General features: G+C 33.0%; 1 protein-coding gene across 6 annotated transcripts in view; it reads left to right on the top strand.

Annotated features, from left to right (window-relative positions):
- CNOT2 (CCR4-NOT transcription complex subunit 2) overlaps positions 1-22,291 on the top strand; it is a 104,884-nt gene that overhangs the window by 26,225 nt on the left and 56,368 nt on the right. For 4 of the 6 annotated variants that reach the window (XM_032493776.1, XM_032493772.1, XM_032493778.1 and 1 more), the window contains exon 2: positions 8,489-8,561. In XM_032493776.1, the coding sequence (XP_032349667.1) occupies positions 8,489-8,561 (73 nt within the window). Of the gene's footprint in view, positions 1-8,418; positions 8,562-22,291 lie in introns of those variants that run through there. The other 2 variants (XM_032493774.1, XM_006179145.3) reach the window with 1 other exon arrangement.

Genomic DNA, 22,291 nt, shown 5'->3' with positions numbered 1-22,291 from the left:
GTCAGGTGAACATGAGCTCAAATTCTGGCCATGTTATTTTTAGCTTACTACCTCTTGATCTTGTGTGATTTCCTATGTATAATTTCTTTCCATCTTCAAAATAATTCTATAAGGTAGATATTACTGTCCACTTTTTACAGATGAGAAAAGTTAATTATACATAAAATATTTAGTGCACAGTGCTTAATGCTTGGCAAATGATAATTAATATAACATTTCTATAGTGAAATGTTAAGATAGTGGATGTTTTTAAAACATAAGTACTGAATATTATAACAGCGACTTTTTTATTAAAAATTTCTTATAATAAAGAAATTTTACTGTAATATTTTCATCTACTTCTGATTATTCATTTCTAAACTTACGATGTTTATATTTCAACAAAAGAAATCTTATGCTTAAGAAAGTTTAAAAGTTAATGTTTAGTGGAGAGGGTATAGCTCAGTGGTAGAGTGTGTGCTTAGCATGCATGGGGTCCTGGGTTCAGTCCCTAGTACCTCCATTTAAAAACAAACAAACAAATAAACCTAATTACCACCCCCCCAAAAAAATTAATGTTTAAAGCCCAGCATTATATTGCAGAGGTAAAGTGAATAAGAGGCAAGGAAAGGGCACATTGGCACATAGGAAATGTACCATGCTCTTATACACTACCTTCAATTTATATAGTGTTTCTTTTTGCTCACATCTTACACTGAAATGAAAACATTTTTGAATTTCACTTTCTTATAAATTCCTAACTCTTAACAATCTTAACCTTGGCTGTGCATTAGAATCATCTGGAGCACTTTAAAAAGCACCCAATGACCAGGTTCCATCACTGACAAAATAATTTAAGTAGGGACAAAGGAGGGGAACATCAGTGTCTTCTTTTTTAAAAAAAACCCATAGGCGATTCTAATGTGCATCCTGTGATTAAAAACAGTGTAAATCCTTTAGCCTATTTCTGTCCTCTATGAATATGCCTATTGTCTCTTCCTCTCTGTGTTAGTGGTCCAGACAGTCATGTACCAGTGCTCTGCAGAGCATCTGTGGCTGTTCCCTTGTCTGTCATGAAGGAAATAGTATACCAGTAGTTGCACCTTTGTCTTTTATAAAAAATAAACTTTGAGGAGCTGGGGAAATGTTTGTTTAGTTAGTGTTCACTGACTATTATGTTATCTTCTTTAAATAGAGAGCTATGATTATTCTTTTTTGCTTTTTACTTACGGTTTATTTTAATACTCTTGTGAAAACTGGGAAAAAAAATAGTTTTGAGATTTTAGGAAAGAAAAGCCTGTAATTTATACAAGTTACTTAACCTCTGTGTGATTCAGTTTCTTCATACTAAGATAGTTATATCTACATAGTCAGGCTAATGGCTAAGATCAAATAAGTTTGTGAACTAGATTTGTAATCTATAAAACCTCATTTAAGTTAACAGTTTTTGTTTGCATTAATTAGACTACCAGATGTGAACAAAGTGAATGTGTAAATGGCCAAACTATTAGTATTTATTTATTTTCTGCAAGTTTAGAGATACTAAAGAAATATTAAAATTAATGAAATGTTTTCAAACCTTTCATTACAATTAGCTGAAAATCCAGAAAGGTTTCCAAGGACTGCAGTAGCTATTGCCAAAGCAATCCCTCTAAAATAAGACTAAGTAATATTAGCCTCACAATATTCTGCAGAAGGGACATACTATACGGGTTCTATTAATTCAGCAAAGGAACTTGTGTAAATTATAATCTGTAAGTCAAATTCTTTACAATATATAACAGCTCCTTTCTTACTCTGCCTAGTAAAATGGCTGCAAGGTTATTCAATATACTGAATTTACCACATGGAACTGAATATACTACATGGGACAACCAGAAATCTGAAAATAGCAACTTTAATTCTAACAATTTTTGTAGGTAATACATATATATTTTTTCTCAATTTATATAAGTTCGTCCTACTGATAGGGTGATATTAAAAACTGACTAGTTCATATCAACTACTTAGACTTAATTATCAAATTCATAACTGATTGGGCTTACCAAATTACCTCAAAAATGATAATCAAGTATTGAGGAAAATTACATGGCTGTTTCTTATAAAAGTTAATTAAAAAGTTATTCTTAACATAAATCTAATAAGTCAATTATTTGCTTGTCAGATTTTAAGCTGATAGCCTGACTAAATCTATTTAAAGGGTTTTCAGCACAGAAAAGAAGGTGTAAAATGTTTATTCTTTATCATTTATACTAGTATATTCAGTTATTCTAAAAGTATCTTGAATTTGAGAGAAATTACTGCACGAGTAGACAATAGTGACACATGTGTTACATGAATTACTTGGCACTCTTGAAATTTAGTTCTGCTACCAATCTGTTAAAAAGATTAGAGATAAATTTAGTTATTTGCAAATATTCAATACAATTTGAAGACTTTAAAAAATTGCTTCATTTACATTGTTAAAGAATCTTTTAAATATTATGTCATTAAGCTTGTCTTTTAAAATATAATTTTGATGTACATGTTAATAACCTAGCATTTTATAAACTTTTATTTTCAAGTAACATACAACATGAGTCAAATGATCTATTCTCTAATAATAATCTGAATGATTACTGTATTTAAAATGTTTTATAGTTGAGAAGAAGCTTATACAATGGAGATCTCTCTCTGACTCTAATCCAGTACTACATAGTTCATTCTAGCCTTCCCTCCTTGATTACCTGGAGGTGGGAAATCTGGCTTCCACCAACCATCTGTTTTGCTTATTGTTTATCTCCAGTAGACATGGATAGTTGTTTCAGAATTATTAATCCATAGCCCTGTAAAGTACCACTTTACCAACCAGAACACAGTGTTTATGTAGAGTTCTTTTTTTTTCTGTTATAATTACCAGTCAAAATACCATCTTCTGAAGTTAGTAAGGAACTCCACACTGTTTTTCATACCCCCTTCAGTGTGCCTGTGTCCTATGTTTGTAATATGGTTACTCTTTTGCCACTTGTGCATTTCTAACCTCGTGGTTGGTTTTTTGTTTTTTTTTAATTGCATACATTCAGCTTTACTCTTCATATTGTGAAGTTCTGTGGAGTTTGGACATGCATAGCATCATGCAGCCACCATTAAATACCATATGGAGTAATTCCACCTCTTTAAAAGTTCCTGTTTTCCCTTTGTCACTCCCCCATACTTCTCCAGTCCCCTGGCAACCACTCATCTATTTTCTGTCTCTATAATGTTGCCTTTCCAGGATGTCATACTAATGGAAGCATTTAATATATGGCCTTTCTGGTCTGGATTCTTTGCCTTAGCAAATGCATCCATGTTGCATGAATTAATAGCTTGTTTTTGTTGTTGTTGAATAGAATTATGTTTATAGAGGTACTATTTTATTTATCCATTCACCTATTGAAGGACATCTTCTTGGGATAAACATTCACATATAGTTTTTGGTATGAACATAAGTTTTTAGTTCACTTCGGTAAACACCCGAGGGCACAATTGCTGGGTCTATGTTTAACTGTATTTAAAAAAAAAAAAAAAAAAAAAAACCTGCCAAACTCCTCCAAAGTGACTCTATGTACTTTCATTTTTGAAAGATATTTTAGCTAATTTAGAGTTCTTGGTTGATAGTTTTTTGCTTTCTGTAATTTAAAAATGTTGATCTCCTTTCCCCTGATTTGCATTGTTTGTGATAAGTCCGCCATCATTCCTATCTGTGTTTGGCAGTGTATTCTTTTCCCCCCTTTTACAGCTTTATGATTTCTCACTGTTTTTTAGCAGTTTGACTCTAAAATGAACAGGTGTGGGTTTTTTTGTTCTCCCTAGAGGTTGTTGAAGTTATTGGATCTGTGAGTTTATAATTCTCATCAAATTTAGGAAAAATTTGGCCATTGTTTTCTGTTTTTCCTGCTCTTCTGCTCTTTCTGGGATACTAGTTACATTAATTTTAGACTGCTTGATTTTGCCCAGTAGTTCTCTGTCCTGCTTAATATTCTTTCACAGCTCATTGTCCTACAGTTCCTTTTTTTCTAGTCTCTTTTCTCCCTCTGTGTTTAATTTTGGATTTTTTTCTTTTGCTATGTCTTCACATTCATGAAGTTTTTCTTTTGACATATCTAATCTGATGTTAATCCTATCCAATGCATGTTTAATTATAGATATTGGATTTTTATCTTTAGATGATCAATTTGAGTCTCTTAAAAATCTTTTAACTTTCAAATAGTTAACAAACTCATAAGATGGAAAAATAGTACAGAGAGGTCCCATATTAACATCACGTATCTTCCTCCAGTGATGTCATCTTACACAACTATAGTGCATTATCGAAACCAGACATTGGTATAATATAACTGATTAGACTGCAAGTCTAACTCAGATTTTAACTCATTTCACCAATTTCTGCAATTTTTTGAATGTTTTTATCATTTTGTGGCATTTTTCACATGTGTAGTCATATAACCAACACCACAACAAGCAAGATACAGAACTTTCTGTCACCAAAAATAAAAATTCCTCTATGCTGTCAACTTAGATCTTTTAGATATCTTGCATTTTTGGTATTACGTGTATAGTTTTCTTTATTTTCTTGAATGTATAGGATATATTTATAATACCTATTTTAACCTCCATATCCACTAATTGTTGTCTTTATTATATCTGGTTCTATTTCCGTTTATTATATTTCACATTGTTATAGGTTGTGTTTCCAACTTCTTTGCATGGGTAAGATTTCTGATTGGATGCTAGACATTTGATTTTATAATATTTAATGCAGGTGTTCATTGTATTATTTTAAATATTGTTGGACTTTGGTTGGGGGTACAGTTATGGTACTTAGAATTAGTTTGATCTTTTTGCTGCTTGGTTTTAAGCTCTGTTGGTCTGGTCAAGAATATCCTTTTAGTTTTAAGCTTATTTGGTTTCATTGCTGAGGCATTTATTACCTTTTGGTCTCTATTTAGTACCCCATGTGTTAATAGGCCCTACTCTTGTTGATGGGAACATGAGCTCTGGGGATTGTTTTGACTACTTCTTTTCAGAGACTTTTTCTTCAGACCCAGTAGTTTTTTCACATGTGTGCACAGATCATTACTTAGCTAAAACCTTGAGAGGAATCTCCCTCTAGATCTTTGGAGCTCTTTGTCTGCAGTTTCCTTCTCTCCATTTGCCCTGCAAATTCTAGCTGTGTTGGTGTTTCTCCTAACCCTGAAGTTTTTCCATAACGCAGTTAAGATTGTTAGGCTCTGATTGGGTTCCACTCGCTAACTCCCTCCCTGTGTTTCAGCCCCTCATAACTCTACGGGAAATAGAGGTTACTTCATTTGTTCTTTTTCTCTTGATGATCTCTGTCCTGAGATGACATTTAGTGTTTGAAAAATCGTTTCATATAGTTTGTCTCGTTCTTTAAGGCAGAAAGGTAAATATAGTCTGTTTTTTTTATCTTGGAAAGCATCCCTCCCTGCCTTATAGAAAATCTCATTTTAGTTTTAAAAATATTTGTCTTTTCCAATTTTTAAAATATTTATAGGACTTTGTGGGAAAACCAGTGCATAAACTTCAATAAATTGTAGGCAACTAGGGTGCATGTTCTCTCTCATGCTTGCTTTTTTCACGTATTCTCTGTTTCACGTGTATAGTCATATCCTCTTTTATCTATTCATTATCCTTTCATTCCTAATATGATGAATGTCGATACAATCTATTATTGAACATTTTTATTTCATATAAGATAGTAGCAACAAATGTTAGCTCTTCCTGTTTATCCAGAAGAAAATAGAGTGTGCCTTCATTTTTCCCCCCTTGTTTACTAAAAGGAGATAATAATTCTTCATTATTGTTCAGTATAGAGTATTGATTCCTGTATTGGTTAGAGCATATACAGGCATACCTGCTGTTTCATTGCACTTTACTTTATTGTACTTTGTCAATGTTGAGTTTTTTGCAAATTGAAGATTTGTAGTTATCCTGCATGGAACACCTCTCTTGGTGCTGGTTTTCCAACAGCATTTGCTCACTTCATGTCTCTATCACATTTTGGTAATTTTCAACAATATTTCAAACTTTTTCATTATTGTGTATTTGTTATGGTGATCTGCGTTCAGTGATCTCTGATGTTAATATTGCAAAAAGACTGATTCATTCACTTAAGCCTCCAGTGATGGTCTGCATTTTTTAGCAATAAAGTTAAAGTATGTACATTGTGTTTTTAGACATAATACTGTTGCACACTTAATAGACTACATTATAGTATAAACATAACTTATATGCATTGGAAAACCAAAAAGTTTGTGTGATTTGCCTTATTGTGATATTTATTTTGTTGCTATGATCTGGAACCAAACCTACAATATAATGGAGATATGCCTGTAGTGGCTGTTGTTTGAAACTCTAAGCCACGAAATAGTTGAATTTATCCCAAAATGTAGAAACAGAAGAAATTTAAAAAGTTTTACCTTCGTACTAAATCCAAAGTTATTACAAAGTTAATATCCTTTTATCTGGTAAATTTACAGATTAAATACTAACTTTTATTTTAATTACAATATTATTTAGCATATAAAGTCTTGATTATCTTTTCACATAGTTAGATTATAGTGTTGAAAATAAAATAGCCTTGCCTGATTTTAGACGTCTAACCTATCTTTTGATGAAACTAGTACAGATTGAAGATAGTGCATGGACTTTAAATATAACTTATTGAAGAAGGAAAATATTCTCTAAGACAAAACTGAAATTTTACATTTACTGTCCATTGAATTCAGAGTTGTCATAAATATGTTAATAGTAAGGCAAGTACCAATTTAAACTCTTAATATTATAAAACATATTGAAAAAGGGATAATATTGTTTAGAGGATGCATAATAAAATAATTTTGTTCTCATTTTGTGACAATCATGAACATTTAAGTTGGAGCTGAATGGTTGTCCCTAAACTGTTCTCAAACATCCAGTTCACTTGATAGTTTTTCTTCATGATTAACCTAATTCCTTGCTAGATGGTAAGGATTATGTTTATGATAGTAAATATACTTATGGTTTAAAAGACCTTTCTTCTTTGTTACTTTTGAGAGAGACATTTAATTCCAGTAGTACACATAAATTGGTAATGCACAATTACATTTTTGCCATAGAGCCAGGCATCTTGAAGAATTTCAACTAAACATACACCAAGTAAGATGGTAAAAATTAAGTAAAATTATATAGCACCCATTAACTTGTGATCAAACATAAAACAAGAGGTGGAGAGGTGGAGTGTAGGTTTTCATTACATGAATTCTTTTTAAAAATTTAAATTATTAATTTTTAATGTTTTATTTTCCTTGAGAAATGTTCTGCCCTTCTTACTAGATTGCTTTTTAGAGGTAATCCATGTGTATGAGTATGTGCGTGTTTATTGGTTTTAATAAAATTAGATGTTTTTACTATCGTCTCTCAGAGTAAAATTTTTTTCTGATGTTAAATAACTGGTCTAAATTTGAATATAATTTTTAGTGGTTAACAACTATTATTAGTTCAGTAGGTATACTATTTACTACTTTCCTAGGGTAAACGTTTTACTAAAAGTCAGGTAAGAGACATTTATTGTAAAAACAACTATTTACAAATTCTTTGTAGATACCACTTTTGAATTTTTGATTTTTCATTTTTGATTTACACTTTTGAGTTAGCATCTCTAGCAACTATTACCTCTGCTTCAATGAATTTTTGGTACCTGAGGTGTACAGTGCCTAGTCATTTTAAATTTGTTTATCTCTGTCCAGATTAAGAAATAAGCTCCATTATTTTCCTGCCCTGATGTAAAAAAGCAAATTCTGTTACCCAGTGTTTGAAATTGGAGGATTGAAAGACAGAGGCATCCAGAAAGTTGACATCTGTTGCTGCTCTTCATTGGAGTAAATTTTAATAGAATATTGAGTTAGGTTTGCATCTATTAATCATCCTAAGAATATATGATGTATTCCCATCTTGTGGCATAGGAATTAACCTCATAAACTGAATGAATAGTAGCTATATGAATAAGCATTTGAAGGAGAGGGGTTTGAAATTAAATGACTGAATCTGAATTAATTGGGTGTTTCTGAGACTAAACAGGAGAATATTTATTTAAAAGAAAAAAATATGTCACTTGAGGGCTGTAGTTTTTTGTCCACTCCGTTTTTATTTACTGTAAGTTTCTTCCTATATGTGAGGTCTGGCAGACAGGTTTAATTGGAGAGAGTACAAATGAAAGGGAAGAGTTTTTCATATTTAATAATTTGTCTCAAATAAAGTATGCTTGCCAGTTTAGCCCTACTTAGATGGTTAAGATGAAGATCAGTTAGGACAAGAGTATTTTTTGTTTTTGTTTTCTGTGTATCGTATTGGATATTTTTGCTACTGTTCCTATATTTACATGTTAGTAATTTTGACGGCTTTTGGATAATTCCACTCTAGAGGGAGAACTGGTGGGCGGTCCTTCCTGTGACACGACCCTTGAGTGACAGTTCTATTTGATTGCCTCCAGTACTGTGAGGAAAGGACACGACTCTATGGTGAGGACTGATGGACATACATTATCTGAGAAAAGAAACTACCAGGTAAGATCTTTTTTTTTTTTCCCTTTTTTCAGTTGGTCATATAGTTACATTGAACTGTTAAATATGTTGTATTTAATTGGAACCAGCAGTTTGGATACACCTCAACTGAAAAATCTGAGTTGTAATTTAACATATATGTATGTTGGGTTTGACAATTGAAATAGTTGGGAACATTTTTCAGGATAAAGCATGCTTATAATAAATGTGTATTGTTTTAGCATCAGAACGTAAATTTTCGGTATGTGTATATATTTCACAACTTAAATTATCTGATATACAGTGTATGACTTTGTGGCTGGATTCGGAGCTAGTTTTCCATAAAACAAAATGTTGATTGCTTTTGTACATATTATTCCTGGAAGACTAAACCTGAAGTCTTAGGCTATGCTCAGGGTACTAGAGCATCACAGGAATGTAGACAGAATTGGTTAGCGTGTAGAAGAAAGAGAAATGAAAATCCCAGGGTGCTCAGAGACCCAAATTCTACTGAATTTGTCATTAGGTTGCTGTCCTTGTAATACTAGATTCTTACTTTATTTTTTTTTTTTTGTTAAGTTAATTAATAATATCCATCATTTGTGTAGTATGTAAGGGTGCTGAAACTATGGTTGGAGTGTAATATTCCTTTTTCTTTTTGAGCTTTTTAAAAAAGGTGAATTTTAAAGATAGTGCTATTAGATAGTGATTTTTTTAAAAAATTGAATTTAATTTTTTCAAAGAAAATCTGCTTTATTCATTTGATAATCATTTAATATCAAATAATGTAGTGATTCAGAATACAAAATAGTTCATCACTCAAGTAGGAGTAAGCTTTAGGCTTCCTTCACAGGTACCTATCCAGCCTCCCTTTTCCCCTTCCACCTGCCAATGTTATTCTCTGTAGGCTGTGAAGGGAACTAGTATGATAGCAACAGCTTTTGTAACTAACCATTTATCTTCTAACCATTTATTTTAGCCCAGTTAGTCTTCTCTTCCCCCAGATTATAAAAGTGAACAGTGGAGAAAATTGTAAATGGGTCTTCATGGTGACATAGCGAAGAGCCTTTGAACATAAGACTTAGGTTCTGGCTTGGGCACTGCCCCTGATAAGAAATAGTGTCATATTTAACCTTTCTAGAATTGGACCTAATTTGATATCTGATGTTTCTTGCCAGATTTTTGTAGTTTCAGTAAGCCAGAGTAAGCTGTGGCTATGCAGAATCAGTTCTCCTGTAACTTTTTCTGTTCTGAGTTGTTTTTATAGACTAGACCAACATGGCCTTTGCTCATTACTTGATACAGCTCCTCCTGCCTCACAACCACTTCCAACTACCTTGACTCAGAAGATTTTAATTGGTTACAATACCTACAATACCTGGACTGTTGTATCTTTTGATAGATTCTGCTAAATTATTTTAAGAATATCATGGTTCTAGATTGTGTGACTTTTCAGTGTTTATAAATCCAGTTTGTAAAGTGTAAGTATAGAACTTTTGTATGCTTGCACAATATGATTAATTTACCTTATGGAAACAATAATAATTCCAAATTTAACACTGAAGAAAAGAAATAAAATGAGATTATGTTTCACATATGAAGAGATTTCCTAATTCCTGTTCATTCTACTCTAAAAAAATTGTTTAGAGTCACACTGTGTTAGTCACATTATTTACAAATAGTCCACATTTTTGGACTTACCTGAAAATGTATTCTTGGTTAGGGTTATCTGCCTGAAAAGCTTTTCCCTTCTCTCTTTTGTTCTTACTTAGTGATAATTAATGCATGTTGAAATATTCTTGAAAACAGTTGTTTAAATTTCCATTGTAAAGTTATTTTTGAAAGCCTCTTCTGAAAAGTACATGTATAGGAATGTAATTTCATATCTAATAATTTTTAACTATAATAAGAACATACGGGAAATTCAAAGGAATATGCGATAAATTACTAGTACTTGCATTGGTAGCACTAAGAGTGTATATCCTGAGATGAAATGACTTGGATTTTTAAAAATTCCATTTTGGAGGAATTTTATTTGTTTTTCATGGATAAAATAGGATTTCTTTGTATCTGTGTTTATACTCATTTTAATTTATCTTTGAGGCCTTTTATTTTTGGAGGGCACTTGATGTCTTACAGTGATATTTAAGCATTCTGATAATATGCTAATCCAGAATTTAGTATATTTCTCCAATTCTCATTTTGTTGTGGACTTAATTAAAGACTTAGAAATTTAGTTTCAGAAGGTCCATTCCCTCAGCTTTGTGCTAAAAGCTAGTGACTTTTAAATGGGTGTTCGTTGAAGTATTCATTTTTATATTGGAAACTACTTTTTGTGTTTCAGTTTTTACTACAAATTTAAGCCCGATTAAGGTTTTTGAGTTTGAATAGAGTAGTTGAAGTTTATTTGCATAGACAGATGGGTATATTAGTTCAGGCAAGATAATTTAATTAAGTAAATGCTTCGTAGTTTATTTTTGGGGGCAGGATTGTCAAGCTTTTTCCAAGGAAATGTAACTCCGATTTTTGGCTAGAATTTTATCTTCCTCTAATTTATACTAATTTACTTTAGCTATGAGCATGCAGAATCTAACCATATTTATTACCAGTTTAACTCATCAGTGCCTTCTTCCCCTCTCTTATATAATAAAGACAAGCTCCTAAACATTACATATAATCGTTCCACTTTCTGAATCCACATGCTTTTATTTCTGTTGTCTCCTGTTTTCCTATAGTGAGTTTTTCCATTTAGTAATACAAAAATGGTTTTAAATCTCCCTGCTATGCACTTTTACACTTTTAAGCTTTACTTGTTTTGGTTTCTCTTAATGCCTCACCTTTCTTCACATGATTCAAGAATTAGGTATCAATACTTTCGGAAGCCATTCCATGATGGGCTTCAGCATTCCTTTTCCTTGCTTTCATAGCCTTTGTACATACTTCTAGTTTAGTGTGTACCGTGATACACTGTAGTTACCTGTTTATTTTTCCTTGTCTTGCTGTGGACCTGTGCTGTCCACTGCTATAGGCACTAGCCACAAGTGGTATTTAAATTTATTCAAGTAAAATAAAATAATTTAATTTCTCAGTCACATTATCCACATTTCAAATGCTCAGTAGTTGCATGCTGCCAATGGTGACCATTATCGAACAGTGCAGGTGTAGAACTTTCCATCATTGCAGAAAGTTGTGTTGGACAGTGCCATTGTATGTTACAAGCATCTTGAAAACTGGAGCCATATTTATTTAGGTACTGCCTGTTCCTAGCATGGTTTTAGTTACATAATAGCTGTTCAAATGCATGTTGTTTTAATAAAATTAAATGAAACAATGAAAGAAGTGAAAGGAAGACATTGCAAAGTGTGCTATGGGAAATCCTACTGATATTTCCAAGATTTTTAGGTGTTACTCTGAGTGGAACTTTTAAAAAGTTAGAAATTAAACTTGAGGTCATTGGTCACATCATATGCTGGCTACTTCAGTATATGTGTGATGCATCCCATTCTGTATGTTCCTTAGGAATACCTCATTATCTGAAACACCACGTGAACTTTGTGGAATGTAGAGTGTCAGGGAATGACGGCAGTGATTGTATTGCTGTTTCCTCCTCTCTCCCCCTGCTGTGAAATATTTTATTGCCTTTTTATTTTTCAAATAGGAGATATAGAATGTCAAAGTTTACCTGCACAATTTTAATCTTAACAGTTTAGGGTATATCTTTTCAGATCTTTTCTAGTGATGATATAGGTACAGATATGATTTGTTGTCTTTGTTTTTAACAAGCATCCATTTTTCTGCAGTTTGCATATAGTACTTAATGGAAATGTTTCCATGGCCCAACCCTTCCAGTGCCTCCTTCCCCAGAAGTACTCACTAGTTTGAATTTTGTGTTTCATTCTTTTTGTTTTTATATTTTTACTACATACACATTTTAATATGTGAAGATAAAGGTACATCTTTATGTATTGTGTGGCAGGTTTTTAAAAAATGGTACCCTATATTCTATTATTTTAAATAGGAAAAATGTAATGAATTTTCAGCCCACCCAAAATTAAACAATTTCACAGATATTGCTAAAACACTCAACACCTATCTGACAATTTAAATAGTTCAGATATCGGACAATTCTGCATAATGTAAAGCATTTAAAACACAAGTTACCTAATTATTTAACAATTAATGATGCACATACAAATGCATCTGGTAGGTGTGTTTCCATTCGGTATGCAAGAGTGTTATACAATACTGTATAGAAATTAATTTTTTTCTTTTTACACTGCAAAAAAATTAAATAAGCGATGAATTACTCCATTTCTTTTATTATGTTATACATTATTGAAAATTTTTATCTTTCTGCTGTTAACAATGCGTCTTATAACTGATGGTATCTTAGTCATAATTGTAACCTAGTAGCTTACAACTTTCTTTTGATACCTTCCAGTATCATTGAAAACAGCACCACCATCAAAGTATTTTAGAATCTGATATATTAAAGTATGTTACAGATACATAGTATAAGGAACACTTAAAATGAAAAAGAATTTTTGAAAAATGAATACTTAGCAATTCAGGAGTTCTCAGAATGGGTCTAGTACCTAGATTAGAAAGATGGAGGCCTTAGTTTTTGTCACTGGCGTTGGGTTTAAGGTTAACAAGAGTGAGCTGAGGAAGGCATTCATTCAAAAATAAGTACCTGAAACCAATGAGCTGGTTCACAGTTGGTTGCTCTTCAAACTCTTGCAAACATAGCTGTAGTGAAGCACGGGGATTAAAAAAACTCAAATTGGATACTGTTAAGTTCCCTTCTCTTAGCAGTTCCTGCTACAATGAGGTCACTTTTTATAATTGCACTTTAATGTGATGCTTCTGCTCATGTCATGATCATATTATCAGCAGCAAAATTTATTTTGACTCTGACCTAAATATTTGTTTAAAATAAATTTTGACATTTATTGTCATTCATGGCTCCTCTTTTTCTTCTTCCTCTGACCAACAAAAAACATCAAGTTAAATGACTTCCCAGGTTCCTTGCTGGCTGGCTAATTATTACATGATGCTAACAATAGTAGTCTTTCTTTGAATGCATTATATGTGCTGATACCTTTTTCCCTCGTTTTCTGAAATTATCAAATGAGGTGACATTTATTTTCCAAAAAGCAGGTTTCACTAAGATACATGGTTTTATGGCCCCTTTGTGTCTTGGTTTTTGTTTTTTCCAGTGTCCCTGGGCCAACAGAAATGCTAACTGTTCTGTTAGATTAAGTAATTAAGTCTAAACCACTTATGCAGTTCAGATGGTATCTGACAGATAGTGCCATGTGCTCCAAAGACGATTTAAAGTATCTGGCAGCACCCCTGTGTTTTCACTGTGGTGCTCCTTTGGGAACTTAGGCTCTAGGCTTTTACACATGAAATACTGTGTTCTCCTTCAGGAATGTATTTTATATTTAAGCAGTTTGCCCCAGTCATGAGTATGTAATGTGTTCATCATTAAATAGAAAGTTAAAACACTAATGCACATATTTCTATCAATCAGATAATAAATAGAAGCAAAGTTATCTTTTAAAATATAATTTTAACCCTTACTTAGATTTTGGGATGATTGCACTGATGATGGCAGCTTAGGTGTTTTTTGTTGTTGTTGTTTTTCAAATCTTTCTGATTTCCCCCATAAAAGTAGAACAGCTGGATAGCAAAACCAGAACCCATATTTGTAATGGAAACTAGTAATGAGATATCCTCATGAAGCCTAAAATGTAAGCAGGTGAGAACTAACAAAATCCTAAATTTATCCGTTTTTGTGCATAAGAAAGTACAGAGAAACTTTGGGACGTCCGGACCTTAGAGTAGAAGCACCTCAAAGTGGTGAAGAGCCAGTTTGAAAGTGATAAGTGTTATTACCCAATTTGAAATTGGGGAGGTTTTGTCCACTTTATTAGATTACTGTAAGGGACCTGTGGTGAGGTCTAAAGTGACTTGAACAGCCTAGCTCTGTGAACTCTCAAGACTGACCCACCAGTGCTCCCTTCCAGGACCCTGTTGAGAAGTTTCTGGGAGTAGAATCAAAATTGAACAGGATAGGGACAACAGAGACAGAGGAAAGAGGACTAGATAAAAGTGGGAGGGGGGAAAAGAACCAAGAAAACCTCAGAAAACATGCCATTGTACTTGTAAAGACTGCATGAAAACACTAGAAGAGAGAGTTTTATGAAGTTAGAGAAGTTTTCTGAACCACGCCATAGTCTCAAATTTTACAAAAATTAAATTCACAAAAGGTCTTCCAGGAATATGTTTAGATGTGTTTGTACTAATTTTGAGTCTCATCAACAGTGTTCATATTGATTTGACATTTGATAATGTCAAATTTTTAATTTTTCTTATTTACTGAGGTTGTGTTTAAGACATATTTTCCTATTGAAATTAAGTAAATGAAGATATTCTCTTATCTTTTTAAAGATTTAATATTTTGTCTTTCATATTTAAATCCATTTGAAATTGATCCTTATATGTGGTGTGAGTTAGGAATCCAATTTCTTTTCCTTGGCATAGAAATAATTATATTAGCATCATGTATTGATTTGTTCTGCCTTCCTCAGCTAATCAGCAGTGCTCTGTTGTGTATCAGTTTCTTTTTAATTCATGGGTTTGTTTCTTATGTCTTTATTTTGTTACTTTGATTGTGTCTGTGCCTGGACCAGTATCACATTTTCTTACCTACTATGGCTTTGTGTTAATCTTCATGTCTGTCTGTCCACGCTGGTCTTTATGAATGTCTTGACTCTCTTGGCCTTTCGTTCAATGGCAAATTTAGAATACTAAGAAAGTATTGTGTTTTTAAGTGAAACTTTATTGACTTCATTTCTTTGTGGGGAAAAATTGATACTCTTCCTTGACTTCATACACTGAGGTCTTCTGTATTTTCTCTCAATAAAGTTTTATTATCATTTTTTTAAGTAATAGACTTACTTAGAAATCTTTAGTCAGAGTTATACATAGTACTTCTTGTTGCCTTTTTTGGCAAATTGTATTTTTAAAATTATATTTGATAGCTATTACCATTATATTGACATACAATGGACTTTTTTAATTGAAGTCCAGTCAGTTACAGTGTATCAATTTCTGGTGTGCATCAGTGTCCCAGCCAATGCATATACATGCATATATTCGTTTTCATATTCTTTTTCATTTAAGATTATTATAAGATTGTGAGTATAGTTCCCTGTGCTATACAGAAGAAACTTTTATATATATATAAATATTTTTTATATATAAGACTTTTATATATATATATAGTGGCTAACATTTGCATATCTCAAACTCTGAAATTTATCCCTTCCCACCCCCTTTCCCCTAGTAACCATAAGATTGTTTACTATGTCTGCAAGTCTGTTTTGTAGATGAGTTCATTGGTGTCCTCTTTTATTCCTTTCCTTTTTTTTTTTAGATTCCACATATGAATGACATCATATGGTATTTTTCTTTCTCTTTCTGGCTTACTTGACTTAGAATGACAATCTCTAGGTCCATCCATGTTGTTGCAAATGGCATTTTATTCTTTTTTATGGCTGAGTAGTATTCCATTGTATAAATACACCACAATTTCTTTATCCAGTCATCTGTTGATGGACATTTAGGTTGTTTCCATGTCTTGGCTATTGTATATAGTGCTGCTGTGAACATTAGGGTGCATGTATCTTTTTGAATTAGAGTTCCCCCAGGATATATGTCCAGGAATGGAATTGCTGGATCATATGGTAAGTCTATTTTTAGTTTTTTGAGGGCTCTCCATACTGTTTTTGACAATGGCTGCACCAAACAACATTCCCACCAACAATGTAGGAGGGTTCCCTTTTCTCCAAACCCTCTCCAGCATTTATCGTTTGTGGACTTTTGAATGATGGCCATTCCGACTGGTATGAGGTGATATCTCATTGTAGTTTTGAGTTGCATTCCTCTGATAATTAGCAGTACTGAGCATTTTTCATGTGCCTATTGGCCATTTGTGTGTATTCATTGTAGAATTGCTTGTTTAGGTCCTTTGCCCATTTTTGGGTTGGTTTTTTTTTTTTTTTTTTTTTTATAAGTCGTATGAGTGACATACAGTTGACTTTTAAAATTGATTATTGTATCCATTGATATTACTAAATTTTTACTTTTAATTTATTTGTAGGTTCTTTGTGGGAGGAGGGTTTCTTGTAAATAAATACATCATCTGGAATGTACAGTTTTGTTCTTTATAATTTTTATAACTTGCATTTCTTTTCTGAACTCACTAGTATTCCTCGTGCTATGTTGAATAGAAGTGTTAATCATAAAAATCTTCCTCTCATTAGTTATCTTACCAGCTTTAAGTTGTCACCAGTAAATATGACATTTGATAGAGGATATTCTTTTTGTAGATATACTTTATCGGGAGTAAGAAATTATTCATAATGCTACCTTCTTAAATATTTTTTTCCCCTTTAACACCTTTTTCATCCTTAATGTTGTTTTCTGTGTGCCTTTTCTTCCTGTCAGCCTTGCTAGAGATTTGTCAGTTTTACTAGGAATCAACTTGAGCTTGATTCACTTATTTTTTAAATTTATTTTTTCTTTTATATTCATCAGTTTATACTGTTTGTTTAGTTCCTTTTACTTCTTAGGATTTGTTCACTGTTCTTTAATCTTAAGTGTTTTTACTATTCCAAACTTAGGAGGTTTTCTAGTTACCGTTCTATTGCTAATTTCTCATATATTGCACTGTAGCTGGAGAATGTGGTTAGTAAAATACAAATTATTTTTTAATGTACTTGAACAAAATGCATATTGACCAGTTAGCGGATGTATTGCTCTGTTTCTCTCCATTAGATCAAGTTTGTTCTCTGTATCTTCTGTACCCACATACTTATCATTCGTATTCACATTTTTACCATTATTTATTCCTTTGTTTAGATTTTGACCCCCATGTATTCTTTTTTTTTAATCATTTTATACATTCTTATGTTTAGTATGTGATAAATCCAGCAATTGGAAGTTGCCATATATTATTCTAATGTCTTTTGTTTCTACTGGTTCTCACTTATGGTACCCTGTTTTCTTGTATGTGTGTGTTAACAACTTTATGCTTCTTAGAAATTGATGGCACTTCTTTGAGGATTATTAGATGGAAAGACACTTTTCCCAAGGGGATTTGCATTTGATTTTGCCAGTGCCTGAGACACTACCATTCTAGGCCCAATTAAAAAATCAAATGTTGTTTTGAGGTTGTAGTTCACACAGGTAATGTGAATTTGAGCTGGTTTATGACTGTAGATTCTCAGAAGAGATTTCCTTCACCTCTTTCTACCTAGCGTCAAATTCAAGACCATCAAGAATTTTTTATGCCTTTTTCACTACGGGGTCATTAAAATTACGATGTACCCTTTTAAGGACCTGCTGTATGAGAACGTCTTTTAATAGATTTCTGCTTTGGGCAAATTCCTCTTTGGGGATGTAAGCATTTTGTTTTGGCCTGCTGGATTTCCCTCCTTCCCCACCTTCCAGTCTCAGCAATTCATTTAAAAATCAAAATATAATCTCTGTGTTAGTTCACTGATTTTTTTTGTTAATGCTGCATAGCCAAGAATAATGCCTGGCATATGCTAAATATGTATTCGTTGCCTGGCTGAATCAGTATTTCATTGAACATTTTTAGTTGGTTTTGAGTGGAGCATTTTTTTTTTAATAGTCTGCCATACTACCAGAAACATGTATCGTTATTATTCTCTAGGCTCAGTAGAAATTTCATTTCTTAAGAGAAGCACTTCCTTCTTAGATTTCTGTTAAATATTCTAATTGTTCATTGTAATTTGGTGGCGAGGGGAGGGTTAGTGTTATTTCTACTTTTTATTATTACCAGTAGTTGAAGATGTTTGATGACTCTTTTTTATCCCAGTCTTTCTTTTCTTTTTCCATTCCTTTTATTCCTTTCCTTCCTTCACTTCCTTATCTTTTTCCTTCTTTCTCTTCTTTCTTTATAGTATCATAGTATCATTTTCTTTCTGCCTGAAAGACTTAAAAATTTTTTAAAGCTTTTTAAATTAGTGCAACATAGATAAAATTATTTAGTTATTGCATTTTTATTTAAGAATTTTACATGTGCTTTCTTCCACTGCCTATCAATTTACCTTATTAGATCCTCTGAAGTTGAAGTCATGGTCTTCAGCATAGCCTCTTTAAAAAGAACTGCTTACCTCACAATTGTCATGTCAGTCAGTGCACAATTCTTCTAGTTTGATAAGGCTTCTTAGATTTCCACTTGATCTCCACTTGAATATGGACATACTGATGACATAGTTTTAAAAAAAACTCCTTACCTGTTACAGTCTTTGGGATCCAGTTTTTTCAAGCAGTTTACTTTAGGGTCACTTTTAGGGTCAGAGTAGATGGAGCTACCTGGTTCTCAATTTCACACACCCTTCTAAACAAAAAGTTCAACTGTACTGTCACATTCTAGAATAGTACAGATCTTTGGGATATACTAATACCTGAAATTTAAAAATTTGACCATTAGATCTTTTATACTTTTAGTAGCATCTCTGTCTTAGACAGAAATCTAACAAATAGTTCTGTGAGTAAAGCAAAACACGTGTTTATTCTATGAGGAGTTTCCAATGATGTCGTTCTGCAGAAAAGCTGCATCGGGATAACTTTGACCAAAAACTTTTTTTGTAATACGTTTCTGATAGTGATGAATTCTTTTAGATTTTGGATGTCTGAAAAAGTCTTTATTTCAAAAAAGTCTTCTGAAAAAGTCTTTTATTTTTGATAAAGATTTTTGCTGGATATGGAATTCAGAATTGACAGATTTTTGTTTTTAGTGCTTTGAAGATTTTGCTCCCCTAGACCATTTCCAGTAAAAGGTCTGCTGTCATTCTATCTCTAGTCCTTTTTACATAATGTAACTTTTTCTCTCTGGCTACTATAAATTTTTTAAAAAAAATTTTATTGAGGTATAGTTGATGTACAATATTAATATGTTTCAGGTGTACAACATAGTGATTCACAGTTTTTATGGGTTATACCTCATTTATAGTTACATAAAATATTGGCTATATTCTCTGTGTTGTAGAATATATCCTTGTAATCTATTTATTTTATACGTAATTGTTTGTACCTCTTAACCATCCACCCCATCTTGCTCCTCCCCCCTTCTCCTGCCCCTCCTCTCTCTCTCCCCTTCCTCCCTTCTCTCCCCGCTGGTAATGACTGGTTTGTTCTCTGTGAGTCTGTTCTTTTTTTGGTTATATTCACTAACTATATTCATTTTTGTTTGCTTTTTAGATTCCACATAATAAGTGTACTATTAACATTATTTGGTCATTGGTTTTACACATTTTTGGTTTTTACACATGATGTATCTTGGTATAGTTTTCTTTTTCTCTCTTGTGCTTGAGATTTATTGAGCTTATTGAATTTGTGTGTGTTTAAGTTTTTTTTGAAATCCTATTGGAATTTTCTGTACATTATTTCTGTAAATGTTCTTTTGTTTTTGTTTTTGTTTTGTTTTTGTTTACTCTGTTCTCGTTCTGTCTTGGGGACTACAATCACATATTTGGTTACCAGAAGTTATCCCTCAGCTTACTGGTACTCTCTTCATTTTTTAAAACCTTTTTGATCTCCATGTAGTTAGAATAATTTATAGCTGTGTTTTTAAGTTCACCAGTCTTTCCTTCATCATGTCAATTATTCTTCCCTTTACATACAAAACATATTTATGATAACAATTTTATAATATCATTGTCTTTTCTATCGTCTGCATCATTTTTTTGGATCTGTTTCTATTGATTATTAGTTCCCCATTATGTGTTTTATTTTACTGCTTCTTTGCATGGCTGCAAACTTTTGCTTGGACGCCAGTCCTTGGAATTTTTACCTATTCAGTGCTATACTTTTTGTTGTTGTTGTTGTTGTATTTCTGTCAGTATTCTTGAGCTTTCTTGGAGACACGGTTAAATTACTTAGAAGCTGTTGGAGCTCTTTGAGACTCTCCTCCCCGCCTTTTTTTAATTGTAAGTTTGTTACAAGGAACCACAGCAGCCTTTAGTCTAAGGTTAATTTTTCCCAGCCACTAAGGCTGTAATTGTTTGCTTACTCTATCTGATGCCCTGCAAAGTATTGCGTTTTTCTGCTCTGGCCTGGGGAACAGTTGTGTGAGCCCTGGATGTGATTTCTGCTGTCTCTTTTCCCAGTCTCTGGTAGTTTCTTCACATGTGAGTGCTGATCCATACTTAGCTGAAGACTCGCGAGAGACCCTTCCCAGATGTCTAGAACTGGTTCTCTTATAGCTCTATCCTGTGTGGGGCTCAGGCCTTGTCACTCTGGCTGCCTTGGTCCCCGCAGATTCCGTACACTTCTCAGTTCACAGAGATCTCTGACCTCCAGCAGGGCCCCTCCTCCTTGGTTTGCAACCTGGCAACTCCTCCATTTGATAAGCAAGGTCAGCTGTAGAGCTCACATCGGTTCTTCCTCTTCTCTCAGGGAATTATTATCTTGTACTGCCTGATGTCCTATGTCTGGAAGCCATTGTTTAATACATTTTGTCTATTTTCAAAGTTGTTTCGGTCAGGTAAGGCAGGAGAGGAGGGAGTTTCTACTCCTCTCTCTTGGCTGGAAGTACAGGTTCTAAGATTTCATTTTAAAAATTATATTTTGGTTGAGAAGATGGGTGAAAAATCATTCCTGATAGAATTAGCTTTTGTGTCAGTGTTCAGTCAAGGTTTGAATACTCCCTGCTGTGTAAGACACTATGTGGTATGCCATACACAGAAATATCAGACCTGTTTTCAGCACCTCAGTTCATTTGCAAAGAAACATCAAACAGTACAAATCACTAAGTCATTTCCAATTCATATATGGAATCATCATAGTTGTGATTCTGTTTTACCTAAAGCAAAAAATTAGACAATTTCCCTTGAATTTCCTAAGGTTCTCTGGAATCTAACAGACCCATAAATAACAGTGGCCATTTATGTTCTCATCAGAAGTAATAACTTTACTAACAACTATTCCTCACTCCAAAAATGTGTGTTCTGTCACAGAGAATAGTATATTACCTGTTCTTTAACCTGACTGAGTAAATTAAAGACATTATAGTACATGTGCTAATGAAAAATAGGATACTTTTTCAAAGGAAAAGAAAAGTAAAGGTCTTTCTTATTTCGGACTAGAAGTGCTAATAAGAGAGACTGCTTGGGACATACGAAATTTTAAACCTGTTCTTTTCTACTGGAATAAAGGCAGTGTAATAAAGCTGAAAGATTCCAAGTAAGGGATTCTGGTTTTGAGACATTATTCTTTACTTTCTGCCTATTATCACTTGGGGCTAGTTAGGTAAAGCCTTTGACACTCTATATTTAAGAGTGAGATCTTTAAAAGATGGTTTGTCTACTTGTAGAAGCATTTTGATTAACAAATACAGCATAGAAGAAATGAAGAAATAGAAAATTATCTTTAGAACATCATAGTAATAGATGCTGTAGGCAGTACCCTTGGATGAATGCTATAATTAGTGGGTAATTAATTTAAGGACAAACAGGTGTTTGCATGCTCTCACAGTGCTTCTTTCAAAATATTGTTTTGAAAAGGATTAAATAGTAATTTACAAAGGAGAAAACTGGCATATATACCATCTTAATCAAGATCAAGGTTAATGTCACCTGTAATAGGACATTATCATCACGTTCACTCATATATTAGAATATACCCATCGTGTATGATGTGCTTGAGGACACATC

Source organism: Camelus ferus, chromosome 12, assembly GCF_009834535.1.
Source record: "Camelus ferus isolate YT-003-E chromosome 12, BCGSAC_Cfer_1.0, whole genome shotgun sequence".
Lineage (NCBI taxonomy): Eukaryota > Metazoa > Chordata > Mammalia > Artiodactyla > Camelidae > Camelus > Camelus ferus.
This window is presented reverse-complemented; position numbering and strand designations above follow the sequence as displayed.